At 43.7% G+C, this 13,252-nt stretch overlaps 1 protein-coding gene across 5 annotated transcripts in view; it reads right to left on the bottom strand.

Annotated features, from left to right (window-relative positions):
* The window catches only part of SASH1 (SAM and SH3 domain containing 1), a 257,520-nt gene extending 252,242 nt beyond the window's left edge, over positions 1-5,278 (bottom strand). For 2 of the 5 annotated variants that reach the window (XM_040350581.1, XM_040350582.1), the window contains exon 1: positions 4,782-5,278. In XM_040350581.1, the coding sequence (XP_040206515.1) occupies positions 4,782-4,880 (99 nt within the window). In that variant the 5' untranslated portion in view covers positions 4,881-5,278. The remainder of the gene's footprint in view (positions 1-4,781) is intronic. The other 3 variants (XM_040350587.1, XM_040350589.1, XM_040350585.1) reach the window with 2 other exon arrangements.
* Positions 5,279-13,252: the final 7,974 nt, after the last annotated feature.

Genomic DNA, 13,252 nt, shown 5'->3' with positions numbered 1-13,252 from the left:
CTCCAGAGATGCTGCTTGCAGAACTCCGTGTGAAAGGGTCCATTGAGATGCATGGAGAGCGTTTTATGAGCATTTTAATAGCGCTATTTTTAACTCTAAAACGCTGTAAAAACGATTCAGTGTGAAAGGGGTCTAAGACCCGGTTCACACAGACTTTGGGGGCGACTCGGCAAGGCGATCTCAAGACGACATCAGAGGCGACTTGCAAAATGACTTCTGTATAGAAGTCAATGCAAGTCACCCCGAGTCGCCCCCAAACTCGTGCAAGAACCTTTTTCTAAGTCGGAGCGACTTGAGTCGCTCCTATTGGAACGGTTCCATTGAACAGAGCGGAGGGCGACTTGTCAGGTGGCTGAGTCGCCCTGTGTGAACCGGCTCTTACTGCAATTTATAATGTATTAATTTGAGAAAACTTTCCATACTGCTCCTTTGAATTTTCTCATCAAAATGGGTAAAAAATTTGCGTCGATTTAACCCGACCAGCAATAAGAAAAATTAGATAAATGTTCTTAATTAGAAAAATTTCCAATGCAATTGGACTAGTATATAGCCAGCTTAACCCAATTGCAGGTTTGATTAGGAGCATTTGTATAGAGCCAATAACAAACGAAGGGTTCGACAGTCAAAATGAATAAACAGTATTTATTAATATTTAAATTAATATTCAATAAAACAATATTTAACATGTAAATTCATATTTAGTACAACAGTATTCATATTTAAGTTAAGGTCTGAAAACAGTTAATATGTAATAGTTAATATTTATTAAACTATATAATATTTAAATGTTAAATACTATTAATAAATACTGTTTTATTGAATATTAATAAATACTGTTTTATTAATTTTAACTGCCGAACCCTTCGTTATAAGCTATATATATATATATATATATATATATATATATATATATATATATATATATATATATATATATATATATATATATATATATATATATATATATTAATAATAATAACACACATACATACATACATACATATATATTATTTCAATTAATATTTAATAAAACAGTTAATATTTAATAGTTAAAATGAACCTGGGTGCTGTTCAGTCAAGTTATGGCAACATTGTGTTAAATGAGAACCTGTTATTATGACGAAGATATAGATCAGACCACTTTACAGGGCCATTTATTTAGAAAATCCTAAGAGTTCCCAAACTTCTTCTCACAGCTGCATATACAGTATCTCACACAAACCAAACTCTGGGAACATACACTCATTTATTTTATATATATATATATATACACACACACACACACACACATATACAGGGAGTGCAGAATTATTAGGCAAATGAGTATTTTGACCACATCATCCTCTTTATGCATGTTGTCTTACTCCAAGCTGTATAGGCTCGAAAGCCTACTACCAATTAAGCATATTAGGTGATGTACATCTCTGTAATGAGAAGGGGTGTGGTCTAATGACATCAACACCCTATATCAGGTGTGCATAATTATTAGTCAACTTCCTTTCCTTTGGCAAAATGGGTCAAAAGAAGGACTTGACAGGCTCAGAAAAGTCAAAAATAATGAGATATCTTGCAGAGGGATGCAGCACTCTTAAAATTGCAAAGCTTCTGAAGCGTGATCATTGAACAATCAAGCGTTTCATTCAAAATAGTCAACAGGGTCGCAAGAAGTGTGTGGAAAAACCAAGGCGCAAAATAACTGCCCATGAACTGAGAAAAGTCAAGCGTGCAGCTGCCAAGATGCCACTTGCCACCAGTTTGGCCATATTTCAGAGCTGCAACATCACTGGAGTGCCCAAAAGCACAAGGTGTGCAATACTCAGAGACATGGCCAAGGTAAGAAAGGCTGAAAGACGACCACCACTGAACAAGACACACAAGCTGAAACGTCAAGACTGGGCCAAGAAATATCTCAAGACTGATTTTTCTAAGGTTTTATGGACTGATGAAATGAGAGTGAGTCTTGATGGGCCAGATGGAAGAGCCCGTGGCTGGATTGGTAAAGGGCAGAGAGCTCCAGTCCGACTCAGACGCCAGCAAGGTGGTGGTGGAGTACTGGTTTGGGCTGGTATCATCAAAGATAAGCTTGTGGGGCCTTTTCGGGTTGAGGATGGAGTCAAGCTCAACTCCCAGTCCTACTGCCAGTTTCTGGAAGACACCTTCTTCAAGCAGTGGTACAGGAAGAAGTCTGCATCCTTCAAGAAAAACATGATTTTCATGCAGGACAATGCTCCATCACACGCGTCCAAGTACTCCACAGCGTGGCTGGCAAGAAAGGGTATAAAAGAAGAAAAACTAATGACATGGCCTCCTTGTTCACCTGATCTGAACCCCATTGAGAACCTGTGGTCCATCATCAAATGTGAGATTTACAAGGAGGGAAAACAGTACACCTCTCTGAACAGTGTCTGGGAGGCTGTGGTTGCTGCTGCACGCAATGTTGATGGTGAACAGATCAAAACACTGACAGAATCCATGGATGGCAGGCTTTTGAGTGTCCTTGCAAAGAAAGGTGGCTATATTGGTCACTGATTTGTTTTTGTTTTGTTTTTAAATGTCAGAAATGTGTATTTGTGAATGTTGAGATGTTATATTGGTTTCACTGGTAAAAATAAATAATTGAAATGGGTATATATTTGTTTTTTGTTAAGTTGCCTAATAATTATGCACAGTAATAGTCACCTGCACACACAGATATCCCCCTAAAATAGCTAAAACTAAAAACAAACTAAAAACTACTTCCAAAAATATTCAGCTTTGATATTAATGAGTTTTTTGGGTTCATTGAGAACATGGTTGTTGTTCAATAATAAAATGAATCCTCAAAAATACAACTTGCCTATTAATTCTGCACTCCCTGTACACACACACACACAGCAAGAGCACAAACCTTGTAACATTACCACAAGTGTTTAGAATCATTCCGACAAGATTGTTAAACAAACTGCTATGAGAGACGTATAAACAACATACAAATATCCTGATGACCACAATAGACAAAACACTTGACATTGCACCTGCGAAGCACCAACCCGCGGTGTGAAACGCGTAAGCCGTCTGTCCCTTCTTCTGTACAGTATGGACTGACTACTTTTGGATTTTAAACTAAGAATAAAGGTGTTGTATGGGTGTGCGGCTGCCCAGGACTACTTTTTGGCTCTTTGTTCACGATACTTAGTAATAAATCCAACTTGTGAATATGAAATGTATCTTTCTGTATCTCTTTAGGTAGCTGCATGTCACTGTCATGCATCACAAGACATCTTGAATTGTAATGGACAAGTTACAATCACTGCTGTATATATAACTGAATATTTGCAGCTCAAGAACTGCCTAAAATGTACATAAGTGGCATTCATCTTCTCTCAGTCCTGGTGACCACTGTCCCTCCTGAGACCTTCATTATCACCTAGGTCTCTCTCCTCCTGACACCATTCACGTCACTAGGGGGGAGGAGGAAGGACCTATTCGTGTCACTAGGGGGGAGAGGAAGGACCTATATGTGTCACCGGGGGGGGGGGGGGGGAGGACCTATTCGTGTCACTAGGGGGGAGAGGAAGGACCTATATGTGTCACCGGGGGGGGGGGGGGGAGGACCTATTCATGTCACTAGGGGGAGGAGGAAGGACCTATTCGTGTCACCAGTACAACAAATATTAGATTAAGCTCCCAGAAGCATGGCCCTCCTAACCCTCTTGTATTGAATTGTATTGTTGCCGTATTTTGTCCCTTTATATTGTAAAGAGCTGTGCAAACTGTTGGCGCGGTATGAATCCTGTATAATAATAATAAGTGAAGGTCAAGTATAAGAGAAAGCCCCTCATTTGGAGAGCGCTCTTCTTATTTCCTGTTGTGTCTCCGGGACAGGAAGCAGGGAGAAATCTCTGCAACGGGACACTGACAGGTCAAAAGTAACTTGAACCTTCTTGACTTTATTTAAATAACACAAAAAAAAAACAAAAACAAAACAAAAACAAAATTATAAAACATACATTTTAATTTAATTTTTTTTTTTTAATTTGTCGCATATATTGCAGGAGAGAAATGTAAACATGAGTGATTTAGTGTAAAGAAAAGTAAATAAAAGAAACCTAAACATTGGGCAAGCACAGATGTGAGAGGAGAGGTCTTCCCATCCATGTCTCCCTCTGAGCAGTGAGCACCTTCATTATAGCAGTGGTTGGATGGAGTGCAGGGGACACAGCGATGAGGGGTATACGACACATCGATAAGGGGGGGACGACACATTGATAAGGGGGACGACGACACATCGATAAGGGGGGGGACGACACATCGATAAGGGGGGGGGCGACACATTGATAAGGGGGGGCGACACATCGATTAGGGGGGGACACAGCAATGAAGGGGGGACACAGCGATGAAGGGGGGACACAGCGATGAAGGGGGGACACAGCGATGAAGGGGGGCTGAGGGGGGGGACACAGCGATGAGGGGGGGGGGACATCGATTAGGGGAGGACACAGCGATTAGGGGGGACACAGCGATGAGTGGGGGCACAGCGATGAGGGGGGGACACAGCGATGAGGGGGGGACACAGCGATGAGGGGGGGACACAGCGAGGACAGCGATGAGGGGGGCTGAGGGGGGGGGGGGGGACACAGCGATGAGGGGGGGGGGACATCGATTAGGGGGGACACAGCGATGAGTGGGGGCACAGCGATTAGTGGGGGGACACAGCGATTAGGGGGAGGCACAGCGATTTGGGGGGGACACAGCGATGAGTGGGGGCACAGCGATGAGGGGGTCCCCCTGCCCGGACTCACCAGCATTCCCATGACATCTGTCCAGATCCTGGAGAACGAGTCACTCTGGGTGTCCTCCTCAGCCTGGGACGGACTGGCCGCTGCCTCGTCAGCCTCCATGGTGGAGAGTCAGCTCTGTACGGATATCCTCCTCCTCAGCATGTACATAGTGTGTATGTCCCATGTAATGTACCCAGTGTATTATCCCCCCTCATCTCCTCCGCTCAGCCCCGGGCTCTCCTCTCTGTACAACTTCACAGCACTCTGCGGGCACACAGCAGCCTGGGACTCCGGACTAGTCCACAGAGTTCACACGGGGGGAGCCGCTTCACAAAAACATAGCCCTCCCTCACACATTCTGTCCGCCTCCTTGACGACACACACAGGAATTCACACACACACCGCCTGAGACCAAACAAGTGTGAACCTCTCAGTGGGCTGGTGGGAAAAGTGAGCATCCCCCCCTCCTCTCCGGTGTGCTGTGGTCTCTCCTCACAAATCTCAGCAACAAAAGGTAGTGTGCGGAGCCGTGTATGGGACAGGAGGGGGGCGGGCCAGGCTACACCACTACTGTACTTATATAATTTTTTCTTGAAATGTGACTATGTATATATGTGAAGTTTTAAATAAAGCTTTTTAAAAAAATATATATATATATACTGACTGGGATATGGCCACACACATGTGCACTGGGATATGGCCACACACATGTACACTGGGGACTTCTAGGCTTATTACACATGTGACCAGAAAACTATGGAAGGGCTCCTTTAGACTGGTGCTAAAAATCGCAGAGCACCGCTGCTACTAGTAAAAAAATAATAATAAAAAATGCCATAAATCTATCCCCTATTTTGTAGAGGCTCTAACTTTTGCGCAAACCAATCAATATACACTTATTGCGATTTTTTTTTTTTTTTACCAAAAATATGTAGAAGAATATACATCTGCCTAAACTGAGGATGAAATTTGTTGTTTTATATTTTTTGGGGATATTTATTACAGCAAAAAGTAAAAAAATATAGCTTTTTTAAAAAAACGAAATAGTCGCTATTTTTTTTATTTATAGCGCAAAAAAAAAAAAAAAACGCAGAGGTGATCAAATACCATCAAAAGAAAGGTCTATTAGTGGGAAAAAAGGACATAAATTTTGTTTGGGTACAACATTGCATGACTGCGCAATTGTCAGTTAAAGCAACGCAGTGCCGTATCGCAAAAAAATGGCCTTGTCATTAAGGGGGTAAATCCTTCTGATCCTTAAGTGGTTAAAGCATGTTATATGACACAGTGCTTGTCCTGTGTCATTTGAACCCGTGTAACACCTAAAAAAAATGGCTGATCCTGCCAGTTTCTCCCCTCCCCTCTGTAAACTGACCACGGTAATCGTGACTGCTGAGCCCTGACACCGTGGTCAGTTTATGTGCCTCTGTCATCCGCAGCCCTGCCGTCTCTCCTCTCTGCTCCTGTATCCTTCTCCCCCTATCGTCTTCATACCATAGCAGGGCAAACGTCACTTCCGCCCATACGTCTTAAAGGCACATTTTTTGTTGTTGTAATTTTTTCAAATGACATATTTTTTTTTGCATCTTAGTGTAACTATGAGATCTGAGGTCTTTTTGACCCCAGATCTCATATTTAAGAGAACCTGTCATGCTTTTTTCTATTACTAGGAATAAAAAAGTGACCCTTTTTTTTTAAACAGTGTGAACAAATAAATAAAATAAAGTAAAATAAATAAAACAAAATATTTTTTTTTTAAAGCGCCCCGTCCCGATGAGCTCGCGCGCAGAAGCAAACGCATACGTGAGTAGCGCCCGCATATGAAAATGGTGTTCAAACCACACAAGTGAGGTATCGCCGCAATCGTTAGAGCGAAAGCAATAATTCTAGCCCTAGACCTCCTCTGTAACTCAAAACATGCAACTTATATATTTTTTTAAACGTCGCCTATGGAGATTTTTAAGGGTAAAAGTTTGACGCCATTCCACGAGCGGGCGCAATTTGGAAGCGTGTCATGTTGGGTATCAATTTACTCGGCGCAACATCATCTTACACAATATAAAAAAAAATTGGGCTAACTTTACTGTTGTTTAATTTTTTTATTAAAAAAAGTGATTTTTTTCCCAAAAAAAAGTGCGCTTGTAAGACCGCTGCACAAATACGGTGTGACAAAAAGTATTGCAATGACCGCCATTTTATTCTCTAGGGTGTTAATAAAAAACAATATATAATGTTTGGGGGTTCTAAGTAATTTTCTAGCAAAAAAAAAACCTGCTTTAAACTTGTAAACACCAAATCTCAAAACGAGGCTTAGGTTAAAATGAACCCATATTCTCTTTTCACTTTCATCCTTCTTCTTTTAGGCCCCGTACACACGACAGAGGAACTCGACGTGCTTGGCACGTCGAGTTCCTCGTCGAGTTTTGGGATGAAGCCGCCGAGGAGCTCGGCGGGCCGCCTTCTCCCATAGAACAACGAGAAAATAGAGAACATGTTCTCTATTTTCTCGTCGAGTTCCTCGGCGGCTCCATCGAGCCAAAACTGTACAGACGACAGAGTTTCTCGGCAGAATCCGGGTTTTGACCGAGTTTCTCGGTGAATTCTGCCGAGAAACTCTGTCGTGTGTACGAGGCCTTACTCCTTCTCTTGCATTTTGTCACTGTCTTACCGTTTTACAGTTTTCTTCGATTTACCTGTCTTTTTTTTTATGCCTTCAATATTAGATTTTCTAGACCTATAAAAGTCAAAAAGACTCCCCAGCCTATACGTCTTTATAGAAATGTTTTGTCTTTTGCTAGCATTTCATGTGATGCCTTTGGATGGTGACATACTGTTCTTGCCTGTTCTAGGTAAGACAATAGTAACATGTTAGGGTCTCCTGAATAAGTGGGCGTACCAAGTTTGATATGTATTATCATATTATATGTCCTTTTAGATCATATTGCTTTCATAAAGCCATACACATTTTTTTTTTAATGATGTTTTCACTTAGTGAGGCCGTTGCTACCTTCCCCGGGTCTTCCATTAATGCAGGGTAGGTGAAAATGCATAAATTTTCTATCATGAGACACAATTTAGTTTGTCCAAGCCTAATTAGCGATGTCTCCCTGCAGGTTCAATTAAAGCGGACTTCCACCCAAAAGTGGAACTTCCGCTTTAAGCACTCCTCGCCCCCTTACATGCCATGTCGTTTTTTTTTTGGGGGGGGGATGGGGGCTTCGGTAGGAGTGGGACTTCCTGTCCCACTTCCACCCAGGGACCGCCTAGGCGACTCCTCCTCTCGCCTTAGGAGGCGCATCCCTTTAAGCGATCTCCTGGGACACGTGACAGGTCTCAGGAGATCGCCTGTCCACTCCTAGAGCGCAGCACGACTCGCACATGCGCAGTGAGTGCCCGGCCGTGAAGCCGAAAGCTGTCACGGCCGGGTGCCCACACTATGAATGGAGGCGCCAGCGGAGGGGGGGGAGCGTCGCTGGACAGTGGAGGAAACAAGTGTCTGTTTATTAAAAGCCAGCAGCTACACTTTTTGTAGCTGCAGACTTTGAAATAAACAGTAAAAGGCTGGAACTCCACTTTAAAGGATATTTATATAATCCCCTCTGTGACATGCTTATACTTTGCTAAGACTGCCCATTCGGGGGTTTTGGTAATTCTTTGGAGCGGTACTTGCAGTTTAGGTGAGAGTTCATTCATCAGATGAGCTATGTAAACGATTTGTATATATTTTGTGTATCTTTATTAGACCTTTATGGTCCTTATAAATGAATTGTGTATCTTATGTTGACTGAACATTCTTAATGTTTTTTTTTTCTGTTTACTTATAGTGAAATTGTACACAAGGGGCCAGATTCACAGAGGACTTACGACGGCGTATCTCCACATACGCCGTCGTAAGTCCGAATGTGAGCCATAGTATCTATGCACCTGATTCTTAGAATCAGTTACGCATTGATTTGGCCAAGATACGAGCGGCGTAAGTCTCCTACGCCGTCGTATCTTGGGTGCATATTTACGCTGGCCGCAAGGGGCGCTTCCGTAGATTTACGCATTGAATATGTAAATTAGGTAGATACGCCGATTCACGAACGTACTTGCGGCCGCTACGCCGTTTACGTTAGGCTTACGCCTGGCGTAAAGTTACCCCTGCTATATGAGGCGCAGCCAATGCAAAGTATGGACGTCGGCAAGCGTATCTTTTTTTACGTCGTTTACGTAAGTCGTACGTGAATGGGGCTATAGGTTACGTTCGCGTCACAGGCAATGGGCCTAGCGTCTCTTATGGAGTAAATTCGACGCGATACTGAGCATGCGCGCGCATGCGCCGTTCGTTAGGCGCGTCATTTACGTGGGGTCACGATTGATTTACATACAACACGCCCACCTCTTCCACATTTGAATTACGCGGGCTTACGCTACGCCGCCGCAACTTACGGAGCAAGTGCTTTGTGAATACTGCACTTGCCCGTCTAAGTTGCGGAGGCATAGCGTAAATAGGATATGCTACACCCGCACAAAGATACGCCAGGATACGTGAATCTGGCCCAAGGTTTATAATAAGCTCCTGAGGAAGCCATGTTGATGGCGAAACATGTAGAGCTGAAAATACAGAGTGTACCACGATCCATTGAATTTTCATATGTTGATTTTAATATTTTTAATGCTTATTTAATATAATTTGGTAAATTTGATTAATTTGGCACCTCAAAACTACCATTTTCGCACCTTGTCGTTAATGATACTGTTAAGTCAATTGTAAAAAGTGAATCTGTACACCATTTAGACTCTTAAATGTTGAAGGGTTTTTATCATTTTAAACCGGAGTTACACCCGAAAGTGGAACTTCTGCTTTAAGCACTCCTCATTCCTTACAGGTCACATTTGGCATGTCATTTTTTTGGGGGGAGTGGGTGCCTAGTTTTGAGTGGGACTTCCTCCCGTCCCACTTCCTACTTCTACCTACGGGCCGCCTAGGCGACTCCTCCTCTCCCCCTAGGCGGCCCCTCCCTCTCTGCAAACTTCTGGGACACGTGACAGGTCCCAGAAGATTGCCTGTCCACTGGGAGAGCGCAGCGCGACTCGCGAATGCGCAGTGCGCGCCCAGGCCATGAACATGCAAGCTGTCACGGCCGGGTGCCCACAGTTTCAATGGAGGCGAGGCTCTGTGCGGCCACATCGCTGGACCGTGAAACAGGTAAGTGTCTGTTTATTAAAAGTCAGTAGCTACACTTTTTGTAGCTGCTGACTTTTAATAAACAAAAAAAAAGCCTGGAACTCAGCTAAAAATGCCTAATAAAAATGACAATACCGCTTATTTTATTTATGCGGTTTTTAAATAATTAAAAAAAAATGATCATAGCGAATGGGTAGAAAGAGAGGCCTAGACTCCAAGGTGGGATGATGACAGGTTTGTCATCGCTAATGAAAACTATCACAAACCTTTTAGTGCAAATGATCAAATTCTCAATTACAGTGGAACCTCGGATTAGGAGCATAACCCAGGGACTGCCTGTATAATCGGGGGATCATCCTGGAGAGAATCTGTTTGCTGACCTCTACAAAGCATACCATACTTTGATCATGACAAGAAGTTGCTAATGTGAATCATTTGTATGTATTGCGAAGAAATAAAAGCAGAGGTGTGTACCTGCATGTTGTGTTGTAGAGAAAACTGGTTGGATCAGCTCAGATGTCTGTGAAGTACATGGGTGGAGGCACACCTTTACTACTATGTTATTGAAGTATCTTTAGGCCAGGGAGTGTATTTTAGGAAAGTATGGAAACTTGGTTGTCAGCTTTTTTTCCCTTTACCTGGCAAATGTGGTGCCATGATTTTCCAACTAAAATAACTCCAGCGCATCCTGTATAGGGTAGTGCAGTCTTGTTTTCAATAGTTGCCTTTATGCAAGAGAGCAGACCAACGTCACTGGATAAATATTATATACTTTAATGTGGCCCTCTGACTAACATTCATGGAAGGTAGAATTACTCTTCTGGAAATATTTTTAACTTTCTTTTTCAGTCTTTTTAAATAATTCCAGTCTAAATAAACAGCAATTAAAAGGCTGTTAAATCTCTTAATAAAAATTGTGCAGTAACATTCTTTAGTTTCCTGTCCGGGTGTTTGCTGTTCAGTTTAACACAACAGAGGGCAGAGATGGGACAATTTTTTTTTTGCCCTAGGTTGATTTAAAATAGACTACCAACTCACCAGAGCAGACAGAGAAAACATACCTGCATTATTTTTTTTGTTTGGGCAAAGCACACCACAATGCACAGTAGTACATTACCATGTGCTGCCATGCTCTGGGGTGCCATTTAGAATAAATGGAAACACAACATGTGCATTACCACAATGTAATGGTGTAAATGGACCCTTTAGGCCTCGTACACACGGACGGACTGTCCGATGAAAACGGTCCGCTGGACCGTTTTCATCGGACATGTCCGCTGCCGGATTTTGGTCTGATGGTTGTACACACCATCAAACCAAAATCCCCGCATACAGGATACGCGGTGACGTGGCCGCGCCGTCGCGGCGACGTGCGTGACCCTGGAAGGTCAATGCTTCCGCGCATGCGTCAGGGCTTTCGGCTGAGCGGACATGTCCGGTAAGTCGTACAGACAACCGAACATGTCCGACGGACAGGCTTCCAGCGGACATGTTTCTTAGCATGCTAAGAAACATTTGTCCGCTGGAAACCTGTCCGATCCGCTGGAAAATTGTCCGGTCGGACGTACAGACGACCGAACATGTCCGCTGAAACTGGCCTGCGTACCAGTTTCAGCAGACATGTTCAGTCGTGTGTACGAGGCCTAAAGTGAACCTGTGCCCTGGCCGTGAAGTGCAAAACAACAGCTTCAGCAGTTACCCCTTTTTTGCCCCCGTCCTGGTCTGTTTGATTGCTGGGAGCAGGAGAAGCCTCCCTGTGTGAGCCATGAGTCACTCAAGTTCAGGGTTTGATGGAAAGGTATGTTCTGCTGATATGGGTGGGAATTAAATTAAGGCAGGTGTGCCCAACCAGTGGCCCGGGGGCCACATGTGGCCCACGGAGCCCTCTGATGTGGCCCGCGACCTCCTGCTCTGGGATGGAATAGAATACTGTTATTGAGGCTAGGTTCACACTGCTGCGAATTCAAAATCGCGCGATTTCGGGGCTGCGATTTCGGCCGCGATTTAAGAGACATCTGTGCAGGGTTCAATGTAAATCGCGGCCCGAAATCGCAAAAAGTAGTACAGGAACTACTTTTTGAAATCGGTGCAGCGCCGCAGATGCGGTGTTGCACCGATTAGGGCGGTGCCATTGCCGGAAAATGCCGCCGATTTGAGATGCGATTTGACATGTGAAATCACATCTCAAATCCTACCAAATCGTACCCAGTGTGAACCTGGGCTGAAGGTCAGTTTATTACTAAAATCACAGTGTATATAAATATAAATATATATATATATATATATATATATATATATATATATATATATATATGTGTATGGGCATATCTGTTCTGCAGTGGTTACCGGGCTGCTCTCAATCTGACCCGAAGATGCAGAGCAGCCCACCTGCAGGTTACCTGCACTGAGCCATACACATTCTGAAAATGCACCAAACATGCAGACTATAATAGAAGTCTATGGCAAAGTGCAGAAAAGCCAAAGCCTTGGGCCCCTATTACATGGTCAGTCCGACCCAATTGGACCCTCCATTCACCTCTAAGGAGTGACAGATGTAAACCGACTTGTGTCCTACCTCCAATCTGATCCGCTAAAAAAGAGTATAGTGGGCTGTGTTCATGTGCGCTCTGTATATGCAGAGCAGACATAGACCTGCCATCCGCCCACTTCGTTTATTGTGGCCTGTGACCAATTACCAAGTCGTTTAAGTGGCCCTTGCGCTTCAAAAGGTTGGGCACCCCTGAATTAAGGCATACCTTTGCATGGCCACATGACAGATTTGCTTCTCTTGTGGGTCACAGGAGTACAATTATTTTTGTACTTCTGTGACCCAGAGTCAGCTAACAGTGGGCTATTTCCCACTATCAGCTTACACGGCAGAGTCGTGCAAGGCCCTGGAAGGATCCTGACAATATTGATGGGATCCACCCAACGCCTGAATGAAAGCTGGCTGCTGAAGGGGAACAGTAGAGAGCGGTGTCTGACAGTCACTGCTCTCTGGTCTGAGCAGACCGAGAACTGAGCGATCAGAGCTTAGGTGATCACTTAGTTCTCAGCCTTAGAGCTGATGTGGGACAGCAACTTTATATCAGTGCTGCAGCATAGAGGTGATTATGTACAGTATGTTTGTTTTTTAAAAACTCCATACTGCGTTAAAGGGGGTGCGTAGAAAGGGAGTAAACGTTTGCCTTACACCTTGCTCCAGCAGGGTCCCTCCAGGGCTGCGAATGGCTGTGGTGGCACTTCAGCCTCCTCAATGTACAATACAGGGTTATTGCTCCTGTATTATACATAGTGACGCCCACAGACTGAAGCTTTGGAC

The sequence above is a fragment of the Rana temporaria genome, chromosome 4 (genome assembly GCF_905171775.1).
Source record: "Rana temporaria chromosome 4, aRanTem1.1, whole genome shotgun sequence".
In the NCBI taxonomy this organism is placed as follows: domain Eukaryota; kingdom Metazoa; phylum Chordata; class Amphibia; order Anura; family Ranidae; genus Rana; species Rana temporaria.
This window is presented reverse-complemented; position numbering and strand designations above follow the sequence as displayed.